At 38.6% G+C, this 13592-nt stretch overlaps 1 protein-coding gene across 3 annotated transcripts; it reads left to right on the top strand.

Annotated features, from left to right (window-relative positions):
• The first annotated feature begins 31 nt into the window (after positions 1-31).
• Positions 32-11823, top strand: oat (ornithine aminotransferase). Of its 3 annotated transcripts, none has more exons than XM_085466517.1 (10): positions 32-154; positions 5690-5909; positions 6874-7098; positions 7184-7279; positions 7608-7735; positions 7985-8107; positions 8509-8637; positions 8769-8882; positions 9072-9216; positions 10812-11823. In XM_085466517.1, exons 2-10 carry the CDS (start codon positions 5714-5716, stop codon positions 10970-10972), a joined length of 1317 nt encoding a protein of 438 aa, XP_085322643.1. In that variant the 5' UTR covers positions 32-154; positions 5690-5713; the 3' UTR covers positions 10973-11823. The 3 variants fall into 3 exon arrangements, with proteins under 3 accessions (XP_085322643.1, XP_085322644.1, XP_085322645.1); XM_085466518.1 differs by lacking the exon at positions 32-154 and adding an exon at positions 2066-2149; XM_085466519.1 differs by lacking the exon at positions 32-154 and adding an exon at positions 2072-2153.
• Positions 11824-13592: the final 1769 nt, after the last annotated feature.

The raw sequence follows: 13592 nt of genomic DNA, 5'->3' as shown, positions 1-13592 counted from the left end.
CGTACCCCATCTCACCGTGACGCAGTCGCATTGAAAGAGCCACGACACTGCCTTCCCACTGCACAAAACAGAAGAGCTACCAGCTGGTGTGTCTATAAAGGACAAGCATCATCGACTTGGAAAGAGAGATTTGACCACGCTCGGCTTTCTTCTGGTACTGTCTGACTTCCTTTTATTTTTCCTTCCTCTTTTTGAATTTTTTTCTTAAATAATTTAGGGATGGAAATTTGGCATCCGGAAGTTGCTCATGTTCCTCTGCTATCCGGTATTACATAAAGGAAACAAAGCACCTGTGTCTCTGCAGCAATTTAGATGCGTTTTAAAGGGGGACGAGATAAGATAAGGAACCTGTGTTAATTCATACTGAATCGCTGATAAGCATCACATTTAACCACTCGATCATTTTAAACTACAGATCGCTGCAGCTCATGTCTCAGGGCCACGATACAGGTTTGTATAATCCGGGATTGTTTTGGAGAACTGAGATATAAATATAAATATACATAATCTGAAAGAACTCTTAACTGCCCATCTTTATTTAGCCTGCTGGGGCTGGTGGGTGTATCCCGGAGGCAGCTCCCACGACAGCCTATCATGGCTCACCTAAAAGGAGCTTTAATGCTGTCTGCGGCACATCAGCAGGGACACGTGCAGTGTCATTACATTAAACCTTCCAATTTACAGAGTGTTTATTCTGTGCTGTACATGCTAAAGCTGCTGTCTACACTCTTGTTAGTTTAATCATATTGACTTAGGTAATAATAGATTTCCCTCAGAAGGTGGCTTATAGCATTCCAGAGTTATTGCAATAACATTATCTGGTTTGTCTTCTTAGTAATAGAGCTAGGGATATAATAAATAAGGAGATATTTTTCCGTGATAATATATTAAAGAGGTTTACAATAGATATTAAACTACAGGCTAACTCATGAAGAACTGCAACTCTCAATAAGCAAATTAAATGATGGTTGTTCCAACAAAGAGTATTGTTTAGGTTACTTCCTGTATATTATTTTTATAGTTAAGTTGGTGTATTTATAACACTGTTTTCTGCTGAATTTTATTTTCGTAGTTATGTTGTCAAACTAAAATTACATGTGTAGTTTTAGTTAACTGTAATAAAACTTAAAAAACAACAACAACAACTTTCCAGCGAAAAGACAAAAGCCCTAATAAACACAATGATGTGAGACACATCAGAGCGATTTGTTTTACCATGTATTTCTCACCTATATTCAAGAAAGCCTATTTTCATGAACAGTGGAAAAGTCTAGAACAGCTGCCATACTGCTGTGGGATTACTTTTTTGTTAACCCGCCTTTAGTATGGGAGTGTTTTACATTCAACACATTGTGCTGGTTTTGAAAGGGAAGCATTGTTCAGCAGGCCTGTAAAACCTATGCAGTCTGTGGAATTTCACATTGGAGTATATCAGCTTATTAAAGTTCCAACTCTGATGCTGCATTTTATTTTGAAACAGTCTCAGGCATGAATTTACAGTAACCTTTTTGTAACTATTCAAATTTTTTCTTGTTTACTTAAAACCTTTGAAATGTTTAAATGTAACTTCATTATTATATGTTAGAAATTTTCACGTTTACGCAGTCCTAAAAGTAGAGAGGGAAAGACGAGGATGGAAGAAATAAAACTACAGAGAAGATTCTTGGAAGTAGTAAAGAATGACATGCAGATGGTTGATGTGACAGAAGAAGACTCAAAGATAAGGATGAGATAGACTCTTAAAGGGAGCAGCCAAAAGAAGAAGAAGAGTTGTTTTTCAAGAGAACTTTATGAGACTTCTTAAAAGTTCTACTTTGGATTTTGGCTGCCTTTGGTCTGTTTTTATGTAGTGTTTTATTTAAATCCCCATATTTTGTTGAAAGATACCATAATCATTTTATTTAGAAAAACCAAATCTATTTCTTAATGAATAATAATAAAAAGTTCTTAAAATCTGCAGTAAACTGCTTGAATGTACTTCTGTGCGCCATTGTATCCATAGCACAGTGAAATATTAAGGACTTTTATTATGAAAGGACAAAATGGGCTGAAACTAAAGTTGTTTTGGGTGAATCTGAAATTCCAGGCAAGGGAAAGGTGTGGGGAGGGTCACAACTTTGGCTGTTGTGCTGTCAATTGTTCTTGACCTGTAAGTGAGTAGTTTCTTCTGCTTTTATTGATTTTAAATGTTTACACATGTGCCATTGAGTTAATTAATAGATGTACTTGTTGTATTGAATTTATGTAAGAAAACAAGTTAATGAGCAGTTAGATTCTATCCTCGACCTTGTTATCGTGCAAAGCTCACTGCAAACATAAAATGCATATTATGCTTACTATATCATATTATATTAGCATTTAAGATACTGTTTCTCAGCGTAGTGAGTAATGGGTGAAATTCCATCTCATGTATTTGGATATTTGTGTTAATTCTAGTTGAGGCCCTTTTACCTCGCAGTGATAACTACAGTTAATTTGGATAGCATTGTTTGATAGAAATGGTGATTAAATCTTTATTTTATCTTATTAGTTATATTTTTACTGTAGAAAATTATGACATTTTGTCTATCTGTGATTATCTGAGGCTGAGAGAAGACCAAGGCCATGTAAAAACATTATTATTAAGCAGTATCCCTTTAACCAAAAGTAATTTTAACCTTAGCTAGCAAACAGCAGTTAGCTAATTAGCTAGCTAGCTGGCTAGTTCATGTGACTAGCCTCATTACACTTTGCCAACATAATACAAATGTGTCATTAAAATCTACCACTATTATATATTTAAACTCAGTTGATTCAACACTGTACTTAAGGTAAAAAATCCTAGTGTTTTTATGTCATATTACGTGGGGTCTTTTCTGTTCTGATATATCTCAGAGACAATTGTTGCTCTTTTAGCATATTACAACTAGTGCAGTTGGTTTTAAAATTTAGTTACTTTAATTTAATTATCTCATAAAGTTCTTCATATCAAGTGGTGGGGAAAAAATGGAAAGATCATTTTGCATGTTTGTGATAAAAATGAAGGCCATTTAACAAACACGTATGTTTCAAACACATCCTTGTAAAATATGTTGTAATGCTGTATATTAAATTGCCCTAAAATATATAAAATGATGAATAGCAGTAATGTGTAACAGACACGACAATTTAGCAGTAATATTTACCCAAAAAATGAGAGAAAACTAAAACAGACAAAAAATAGTACAAACATGGTACAAAAGCACTCCAAAAATACCACAGAAAGACTGAGAATCTTCCCAGCTACTGCCTGTTTTATAATTAAGGTCTCTATTTAGAATTAAAGCATCTGTAAATCTGTAAACTTTGGTTATTGGGATGTTGGATTACCAATATGCACTGGCCCCTGTGAATAAGTCATCTATTTCCTATCTCAACTCAACTGAAGCTGTCTGCTCAATTCTCCCTAAAACAAATATCAAAGTACACTTTGTTTGGCACTGCCAAATAGACTCAGGTGAGTTAGCCAACTAACCAATGTAACTGTAATTAATCTTGAAGTTTGTATGGGGTTTTAAAAGGAATATTCATCTGAATTAAAAACAACATTCACAACTTGTTTAAAGTTACTTGACTTGGAGTATATTCGCAGTAGTTATAAATTCAATTCAGTTTTTTTTTTATATAGTATCAGATCACAAAAACGGTCACCTCAAAACCCCAACCCTTAGACAATCCCCTCTGTCAGCAAGCACTTGAAGCAGAGATGGTTCAGGTTCACCTGATCCATAAGTTTTAAGATCTATGTTTTAAGTCTGGTCTTAAAAGTAGAGAGGGTGTCTCTCTCCCAAATCCAATCCGGAAGTTGTTTCCAGATTAGAGGGGCCTGGTAGCTGAAGGTTCTCCTATTAATCAATGGTAGAATCTTGAGAATTTTTGCATGTTGATGGTAGGGCTGCCACGGTTAGTCGACTAGTCACGATTACGTCGACTATCAAAATCGTTGACGACTAATTTAATAGTCGATACGTTGTTTGAAGCTTTGTAAGATCCTAAAAGACGCAGGAATAAGTAGTAGTAGTAGTAGTAGTAATTAATTTGCTAGGCGAGGAGAGACAGCGTGTCTAAATTTCAGCAGTTTTACTTGGTCCGCCTTTCTACATTTTTGAAAAGAAACCTGGAGTTGGTCCCATTTCTTTGAGTGATACGTCACAAGATGTCCTAGCTTTATCCAAAGCTGTTTTTTCAGAAAGAGAAATACAACAATTTTCCTTGCTATATAAAGATCTTCTAAACAAGTGCAACACTATTTCCTCTCCAGCTTCCAAGTTATCTGCTTTAAGGAGCGCATTTGTGAGTTAAGTACGAGTTAAGATTTGTAGCTTTATTTGTCAGAAAAGCCACAGTATCCAGTGTTGTACACAGTGAGGATTTAACTCTAGTAGCAAAGTAATTGACTTCTGTGGGAGTAAAATTTAGTTAGCTCCTCTGGATTGTCTTGGCAGAATATACCATTGGAGGAATTACTGCCTTAAACTTAGTTACTGCGCTTTCAAAAGGACATCAGCTGTAATGAAATCTGTTCCCCAGTGCTGTGTAATACATAATAGTAAATTTAAATGTCATCAAAAAGTGGTCCGATGCAGAAGGATTCTGAGGAAAACCTGTTAAATTATCAGTTTGTTGTCAGGACAAGATCAAGAGTATAATTAAAAAGATGAGTCATTTTGAGAGAAGCCAGTTGGGTCTAATGGATTATCCAGGCTGTTGTTTTCAGTGTCTACAATCATGTTAAAATCACCAAAGCTAATTAATTTATTTGAACCGATCATTAATAACATTATAAAGTCGAAGAAATTGGATAGAAGCTTTGAGTAAGTGCCAGATGGACGATAAACAGCAACAACCCACAATCCATAAAATGCTCACAGTCATTGTTATTGTGGTTGTGGGTATTTTATGGATAACTGTTAAGGTCAACCTTTCAACGGCTTCTGCAAAGGCCTGAGATGCATTAAGTCGTTTTTCGCTCACAATCTGAAATTTGTATAACTACATTACTGAATGAGGTAATACTTATTTTGAAACATGTATTTCTTGGGGTTGCATCAGGAAGGCTGTCTGGTATAAAAACGCTGCCAAATCAAACTGTTGCAACATGTTTTATATCTTGAAAGTCCCATGTAAGAGGCCTGTGGAATGACCTTCAGGTAGATTCAAACCCAGGCTGTCTGTTTAACCCAGTGAGCTAAACCAGCGCTCATCTGCCAAGTTTTGTTAAGGACCTATTCTTTCTCTCTGTGGCTTAAGAACTTGACCGGGAATGCTCCTAGGAAAGTTTCATTGAGGGGTTTCAGGGCGAGCACCCAATATGCTCTCTCAATGTTGGGCACTAAAGAGGCTCCAATCCTGTTGTCAATAACAATTCCACAGAAAGTCAATGACGTCATCTTATTTTGTTGTGAATGCCCTTCCCTATGAGTCATTTTAACTTCTGTTTATACCAACTCTGACAAACGTCTTCATGGGAATGAATTTCAGTCATTGACATTATCATTTTCTCCACCGTCTTTAATTCTTAGGTATATTTTATTTATAGGTTCAATTATACAGTTTAGGTGCTGTTTGGAAGGTTTTTTTTTTTCTGTTACACATTTTTGTTTGTCCGTTGTATCTCCAATTTGAAAATGTTTCAGATATGTACAACTGTTGTTTGTGCTTAAACTTGCAGACGTGTCACACAGCATAAAAACAAATGAAGGGAATGTTTCTCCAGCTGAGCCGTGCGATCCATACCGCACCTGCTCTCCGTTATGGCATCCATTCTGGGACTGCCGCCTCCAAAAAGAGGGTTGAGCGCTCGTTGACTTCTGAGGAAATCTACGCTCGTGAAGGCAAGCATGGAGCGCACAACTACCATCCCCTTCCTGTGGCCCTGGAGAGGGGAGAAGGTACGTTTGGCATATGACTATTAAAATTAATACAATACAGAACTGTGCAAAAGTATTGAGCCACCCCTCGTTACTTTATATCTTGATACAATTATGAGCTTAGAAGTCAATATTTGGTATGACCACCTTTACTCTTTAACACAGCCTCTCTTAGTTAAGCTTTCTCATCATTTCTTGGCATAGTCGTCAAGAATAGTTCTCCAGGCTTCTTGAAGGACAGTCAAAGCTGTTCTTTGGCTGTTGGCTGTCTTTTGTTCTGTTCTCTGTCAAGATGATCCCACAGTGCTTCAACAGTGTTGAGGTCTGTTCTTTCTATCCAAGTGTGGTTTTACTACATTGGCAGTGTATTTGAGGTCTTTGAAAATGAAACTAGTCAGATTTCAACACATTGCTCTTTGGAAATTGTATTGTTGTTGCAAAAGTACAATTTTATGCCTGTCAGACTATCTTTTAAATTGTTCATTGTTTCAACTAAAGAAATGGGAACACATATATTTATGCAACAGACTTCTACTAACAAAGTGCCTCAACATACAATTTAAAGTTGTCTGTTATGTGTAGACATAAAACCGGTTCATTCCTTGAGTTTAGGTGTGGTCCAGGACTTCTCCACAGTGATCTATGACTATTAAAGCTAACACTATAATTAATATAACAGGTTTGTGGTTTCACTGTAGTTTTTCTGGAGAACTTGCTTTTCTTCTTGACCATTATTACTTCTTTCAGCGTCTCTCTTTAGGTGTCTACATGGCAGATCACCTGCCTCCATCTTACTCTATGCCATCCATAAACTTTCTCTGCAATCATCCACTTTTCCTCTTGCCTGATAGCTCCATCTTTAAGGTCATTTGCCCACTCTTCCTCCTCTGCACATGTCCAAACCATATCAACCTTGCTTCTCTAACTTTGTCTCCAAACCACTTAACCCTGACATGTCCATCTGTTTTTTTCCCCTTCCTCCCAGGCATCTATGTGTGGGATGTGGGGGGCAACCGGTACTTTGACTTCCTCAGTGCATACAGTGCTGTAAACCAGGGCCACTGCCATCCCAAGATCATAGCTGCACTCACCTCCCAAGCATCGAAGCTCACCTTGACTTCCAGAGCGTTCTATAATGATGTGCTGGGAGCCTATGCGGAGTATATCACCAACATGTTTGGCTATGATAAAGTTTTGCCAATGAATACAGGTAACATCTAATCCTGACTGCGCTAGCTATCTTTGAAGGTCATTGTGAGTAGATTTGTTGACTCTAATATTTTGTAATGCAACAGGTGTTGAGGGTGGTGAGACTGCCTGCAAGCTCGCACGCAAGTGGGCCTACAATGTAAAGGGGATTCCCAAAAACAAGGCAAAAATCATTTTTGCAGGTAAGTTGGTTTTTTTTTTTTTTCATTGAAATTGACTTCACTTTTCGTGAGTGTGTCCATTTTTTTTCACCTTACGCATCATTCTGTAAGAAATAGACCAAACGTTACTAACGTTTACTTTAATAAGGTAAGATGACCCATTTCTTGACTTGGCAGGCACAATAACCTCCACTATTACGGGATTAGGAGACCAGTGAGCTAAACCAAGCAAGTTACTTCTTAGAAATTGTATCTTTCAGATGTTCTTTGTTCAAAAAAATATGATCCCCCTCCCCCCAAACAACAATAATATGATAAACACACCATCTTCTTTACTCTTCTTGATTAGAGGGAAACTTCTGGGGCCGCACCATGGCAGCCATCTCCAGCTCCACTGATCCCAGTAGCTACGAAGGTTTCGGCCCCTATATGCCAGGATTTGAACTGGTCCCATTCAACGACATACCTGCACTAGAGGTACAGGTTTTCATGCACAAGATTTTCTGTACAGTTAGTTTCATGCTAAGTGGATAATATAGTCTATGAGACTCTGACCATCTGTGTACATATAGGGTAGAAATTACACATTGAATTTAGCTATTTTTGTGAATGCAGACCTTTTTTTTAACATAACAGGTGAATAACTGACTGAAGTACTGTTTATTTATTGACAGAATTATCATATACTTGTCTTTTTATTTTCTTTTTTTTTGTCCGCCTCTCCAGAAAGCCCTTCAAGACCAAAATGTTGCAGCTTTCATGATGGAACCCATCCAAGGGGAAGCTGGTGTGGTGGTGCCCGACCAGGGCTACCTGACTAAAGTCAGGGAACTTTGCACAAAATACAATGTAAGTCCTGCGCAGAAAGGAAAATAAGTGTTGTAATTACCTACAGGTTGATATGGAAACAAATGTTTCCCTTCAAACTGAACTAGAGTCTAGTGTTTGTTATAAAAACAAGTATATTTCGCATATTTCCTGAAGCTTGCTTCATGCTGTTTTATGGTTTCAAGCATATGAATGTCAACATCAAAGAGCGGGCATTTAGTAGAGGTAGTTAATTCTTAGGTGGTTGATAAAAGCTGAAAGAGAAGTGTTTTGACTTTTCTGGAAACAGCTGTGTAATGACTTAGTGGTCTGTTTATGTACCAATAGCATAAATAAAGGCATGTCAACAAAATCTTTAATCAATCTTTGTTTTTTCTAAGTTTGACAACAAGATGTCCATTTACATTCCACGCTTTTTTCAGGTGTTGTGGATTGCTGATGAGGTGCAGACAGGCTTGGCACGTACTGGCCGACGGCTGGCTGTGGACCACGAAGACGTTCGTCCGGATATGGTCATTCTAGGCAAAGCTCTTTCTGGAGGAGTTTACCCAGTAAGCATTTTACTTTGGTTCAATCACGCTTCGTTACACGTTATGAATACTCGGAGTTCAAGATTTGTGAGACAAAGTAGACTCAGAACTTTTCACCTTTGCTTAACCTGATCTGTTTTTGTCTGCACTAGGTATCTGCTGTACTGTGTGATGATGAGATAATGCTGACCATCAAACCTGGTGAGCACGGCTCCACATTTGGAGGTAACCCGGTGGGCTGTCGGGTAGCTATTGCTGCGCTAGAGGTCAGTGTTAAAATGCACTTTACATTCACTTATTGGCATACGTAAAACAAGTCAGCAAAAGTTTTTTTTCCTTATTGAGTAAACCGATTAAATAAAATGAACATAAAATTTAAAATGCATAATAAAGTTGACAGTAGCAGAAGAATAATCAACCTGTTTGTTTTCCACTCTTGCTGCTCTTATTTGTAGGTGATGGAGGAGGAGAAGCTGGCAGATAATGCCCAGAGGATGGGGGAAAAGCTGCGGGCTCAGCTCAACAAGCTGCCCAAAGACATAGTGACAACAGTGAGAGGAAAAGGCCTCCTCAATGCAGTCGTCATCAAAGAGACCAAAGGTATAGTAGTGATCGTTTCTTGATAGCTAACATGAAATATTTTAGTCAGTGAAATCTGATTACAAAGCTAATCGACGGTCGTCTACTTTTATTATCAGATTATCAAGGCTTGAGTGTTGCCATCATGTTTTAATGCAGTGGTTCTCAAACTGTGGTACGTGTACTTGGGCTCTCTCTGGTGGTACGTGGGGATCTTTTTTTAAAGATTAAATAACATAGCATTGTTGAGGTTCCAGAGGCTCTTCTGGGAGCCAGAGTAGGCCAGGAAATGTCTCCCCGAGCATGAGTCCTCTATGTAGAGCAGCCAGGGAAATGAGCCCGCCAGCGCTCTGTAGCAGCCGCGACTGCTGCTACAGAGCGCTGGCGGGCTCGTTTCCCTGGGTCTTAAAACTGCAAAGGCGGCATGGTGCTGTCACGCCCTTTCTCAGTGATGCCGCGGTGCCTCAATCCCAGCCAGCATCGATGAGTCAGAGACCCCCAGAAGAATCGGTGCTGGATGCCGAAGCTCCTGGTAGCCAGGAGAATGCGATCTGTTTCTTCTGCAAGTGAGCAGTAATCATTCGCAGCCAGCAGCGGGGAGTTGGTGAGGCCAGCTCGTACCTGTAACTGTCGGAGGAAGACGTGAGTCTGGAGAGCACCATTCCTAGCAAGGACAGCGTGCTCTCCATGAGCTCGAGAGCGGTACCTTCACCCAAGCCCGAGAGAGAGAGGAGTTTCTCTGCATCGGAGAGGGAGTAGTGCCGCAGCAGCAGCGCCTTGAGAGCAGTGTATTTCCCTTGGGTGGTTGGATCCCGGAGGAGGGTCATCACACAGCCGATCCAGTGAGGCCAACACATGATAGTATTTCGTGTCATCGGCTGAAATGCCACAAAGAGCAAACTGAGATTCGACATGCAGGAACCATGAAGGAGGGTTGTGAAGCCAAAAATCTGGTAGCTTATTTGCCACAGCAAAAATTAAAACGTACAGCTCTGCTATCACTTCCGACATAAATGAAGACAGAAAACTAAACAGCAGTAGCGTTTGTAGGGTTACTGAAGTTGGGATAGCTGGTATATAATGATGTGCTGGGTGGTGGCTAGCTACACAGCTATGTTAGCATAATATAAACACAGTGAAGCTGGAGGATGAACGCTAAGTTTTTTCCACTCGATAAAAGTTAATGTGAGAGTTTCTGATGGTAGGGACAAATGTAATCGCATGACAGGATGCTGTAAACAGACCAAACTTCAATCGGGAGAAAACCTGCAATATAAGGTTAGTCATTAATATACTGCTGCATGGGCTGGGCTGTAGTTACATCATAATGCTTTAAAATGAACAGTGATCATAAAAACTGAGAGAGGCCGACGGTGATCACTGACTTTGACATTGAAATGACAGTTAAAATAACATTTATATAAGAAATAAAATTGTCTGTGTAAACTGTATGTGGTGTTAAATAATACTATTGTGCTTTAATGTTGGTCATAAGGGTGGTACTTCAAGAGCCATATATTTTATGGTGGTACTCATTGTGAAAAGCTTGAGAACCACTGTTTTAATGAGTATAAACGATATATTAGTGTAACTTATATTAAAACAATTTCCCCCAGACTACGATGCGTGGAGAGTGTGCTTGCGTCTTCGTGACAATGGTCTGCTGGCAAAACCCACCCACGGTGACATCATCCGCCTGGCTCCTCCCCTCATCATCAAAGAGGACGAGCTAGAGGAATGCATTGATATCATCCAAAGAACCATCATGTCTTTCTAAATAACTGAACATCACACTGACATCCTTCAGACTACTAGCTTAAGTTGTGATCGGTCAAGTAGCTAGTTTTTTTCTTTTTTTCCAGAATCAGTATTTCCGGGCTGGGCATTGCTGTAGAAATACAGTATAAAAGTACTGTGTATTTAGTGTTTGCGTCATTGAGGACACTGACACTGAACAGACAAACTAGACAGCCTCAGGAAAGACTGCAATTGTTAGAACAGTGTTTGTAGTAATATTTGCTTTTAGACTCTCGGTAAATGGAGTAAAGGATGAGTTTTCTTTTTAAAATTTTAATTTTAAAAAGAAAAAGGTCAAAAGTTACAAAAGATTTTCGTTTTAATAAGCCTTCACAAGGCTGAATGAACACTATCTTGTGTAAGTGAACAACAAATTTATTAGTCTGCTGTTACTCATTTTTTTTAATTAGACTAAAGACATAATTGCTGTTTCATTCCATGAAAACTATCTTAAGGAGCTTTAGAAGTCAATACATTTATAAAAGTTTTAAATCCCACGTCCTTAAAAGCACATTTTTAAAAATCAAAAACAAAAGCTAAATTATTAACAAGGATACAAATGATTGTGCATTGCTGGAAGAAACGACCCCACATGATTGTAATAATTTACACTTCATACTGAAGGATTTGGTATTTTGATTTATATAACATCATATTGTTTAAGGACTGTTGAATCTTTGGAAGGCTTATGCTGCTAGCTTTGTTTGGCATGGAGTTAAGAGTTTACTGTATTCATGTTTTACATTTCTACAGTATGTATAGATTGTCATCTTACAATGTTACTTTATGTTGTTGCATCTGTTTCGCTCTAAATAAATTATTCTCAAATTATTTATCTCTTTTCCGTTGTCTCTTGCTCTCTGCTTGCACCAGTAATGCAGCACGTCAGGAAGTGAGGTCACGGACTTATTCAGATGACTTTGCTGATTGCAATCTGGAAGATATCCCATGTAAAAAGAACCTTATCTGGGTTGTACTCACTTTGTAACTTAGGAAATTCGAAATGGGACAAAGTTCTCGGTCACAATACACAACAGGGGTATTGGGGTATATCAAAGTTTGTTCCTTGTAAAGGACAAAGTTTAACGAAGGAAAAATATCCAGATTACTCTTTTTTTTGTTTTTTGTTTTTTTTATGGATCAGATCCACAAACATGCATCTAATGACTTATATAAGCTTGGATAATTTAGCATGTCACAAAAATGTTGCATTGCATTAAAATATTTGCAATGACCACAGATGTGACACTAGAGGGTGCTGTGCTCTTTTTAAAATGAAACTGGATCCAAAAAACTATCCAAGGCAAACATGCTGTAGAGAGACAATTCGAGCCCTACTGACAGAGTAAGGTATGCACCCTCTGCTTAACACTGTCAGACAAACCACAGATTGGATGATCCCTCTTTTAGCACAAACAATCCTTCAGGCTAGCGCTACGCTGGGATTTCCACATATTTACAGATCTACTCTGACTTATTCTTTGGAAGTGGTCAGTGTCAGAGTCCAGTATATCAACTTTATTTTTCTTGAGCAGAAGCCAGCACATTTTTGATCATGTGACAATTCAGACGAGGAGAAGGAGAACTGGCTTTTTAAATATGACTTAAATATGAAGCAGTGGCGCATCTTATGCTCTGAGGTGGGCAGATGTGGAGTTGTAAGTCAGGAGGGATAGGAGTGCGAGATAAACGCTACACTGAAACAAATATTTAAAATTTCAGGATGTAATTGTTACTTTTAATCACCTCTGACAACACAGTAGTCTCACAGCAAGAATCTCTGGTGAGCTGACTGAAGTAAAAGTCACATGAATTCCTGTCCCTGGCCACACACACACTCACAAACAGAAAACAGTAAAACCAAGAGAAACGAAAAGACTACATATACTGTAAGTCACTGTGTGATCAAATAACTTTATGCTTACAGTGTCAGCATATCCCAGTGGTCCTACATCCCAAACTCTCTAACAATAAAACATAATCCCATCACTAGTTCTACTCCACTTTCCCCCCGGTGTTTCTCTGCACTGGGGCCTGATCCACTGCTTGAGAACCACAAACATAGCCTAAAACTTCAGCCATATGACCTTCAGGCAGTGCAAATTTATTAGTGTAATTACTGTGGAATAAACACATTAGTCTGCAGTAATTACCCTTTTTTAAATGGATGTTATTTCAAACCCTTTATTTAGAAAAAAATATGCAGTAGACATCAGGTGTCACTTTGAGACAGATACATAAAAGCATAATGAATGCACTTAGAAATCAATAAAGTCCGCAAGGTTTAGTTCAATGCGTTGCACATGTGATGGAATACTAATGGCCAGCTTCTCTTCAGAGGCTTTGTATTGAGTGCTTTTTTTGTCAACAATCATTCTTCCAAAGAAAGCTTGGATTATGTTTTGTGGGAATGCATGGCTTGCAAAAGAGCTGGACAAATTCTCAAGTGGAAACTGCAGACTAGCCACAGTCTGATCTGCAGAGCAAAGAGTCACGGTGTCAGATAGCATGTTTCCTAATCAAACCCACAACTATTTTCTGACTTTTTCCCGAGGTTTAACCTCATCTGCTCTCCAGCAGTCTCTGAGTCGCTGCCATCG

Source organism: Copadichromis virginalis, linkage group LG8 (genome assembly GCF_057382275.1).
Source record: "Copadichromis virginalis isolate Kocher_CV1m ecotype Utaka linkage group LG8, C_Virginalis_male_GT1.1, whole genome shotgun sequence".
Classification (NCBI taxonomy): domain Eukaryota; kingdom Metazoa; phylum Chordata; class Actinopteri; order Cichliformes; family Cichlidae; genus Copadichromis; species Copadichromis virginalis.
This window is presented reverse-complemented; position numbering and strand designations above follow the sequence as displayed.

What these genes read in the sequence shown, in the direction of transcription:
- oat (XM_085466517.1), top strand. Translation starts at nt 5,714, where the DNA reads ATGAAGGGAATGTTTCTCCAGCTGAGCCGTGCGATCCATACCGCACCT. An exon ending in GGCAAAAATCATTTTTGCAG is followed by an intron (nt 7,280 to 7,607) that starts GTAAGTTGGTTT and finishes CTTCTTGATTAG; the next exon opens with AGGGAAACTTCTGGGGCCGC. An exon ending in TTTCTGGAGGAGTTTACCCA is followed by an intron (nt 8,638 to 8,768) that starts GTAAGCATTTTA and finishes TGTCTGCACTAG; the next exon opens with GTATCTGCTGTACTGTGTGA.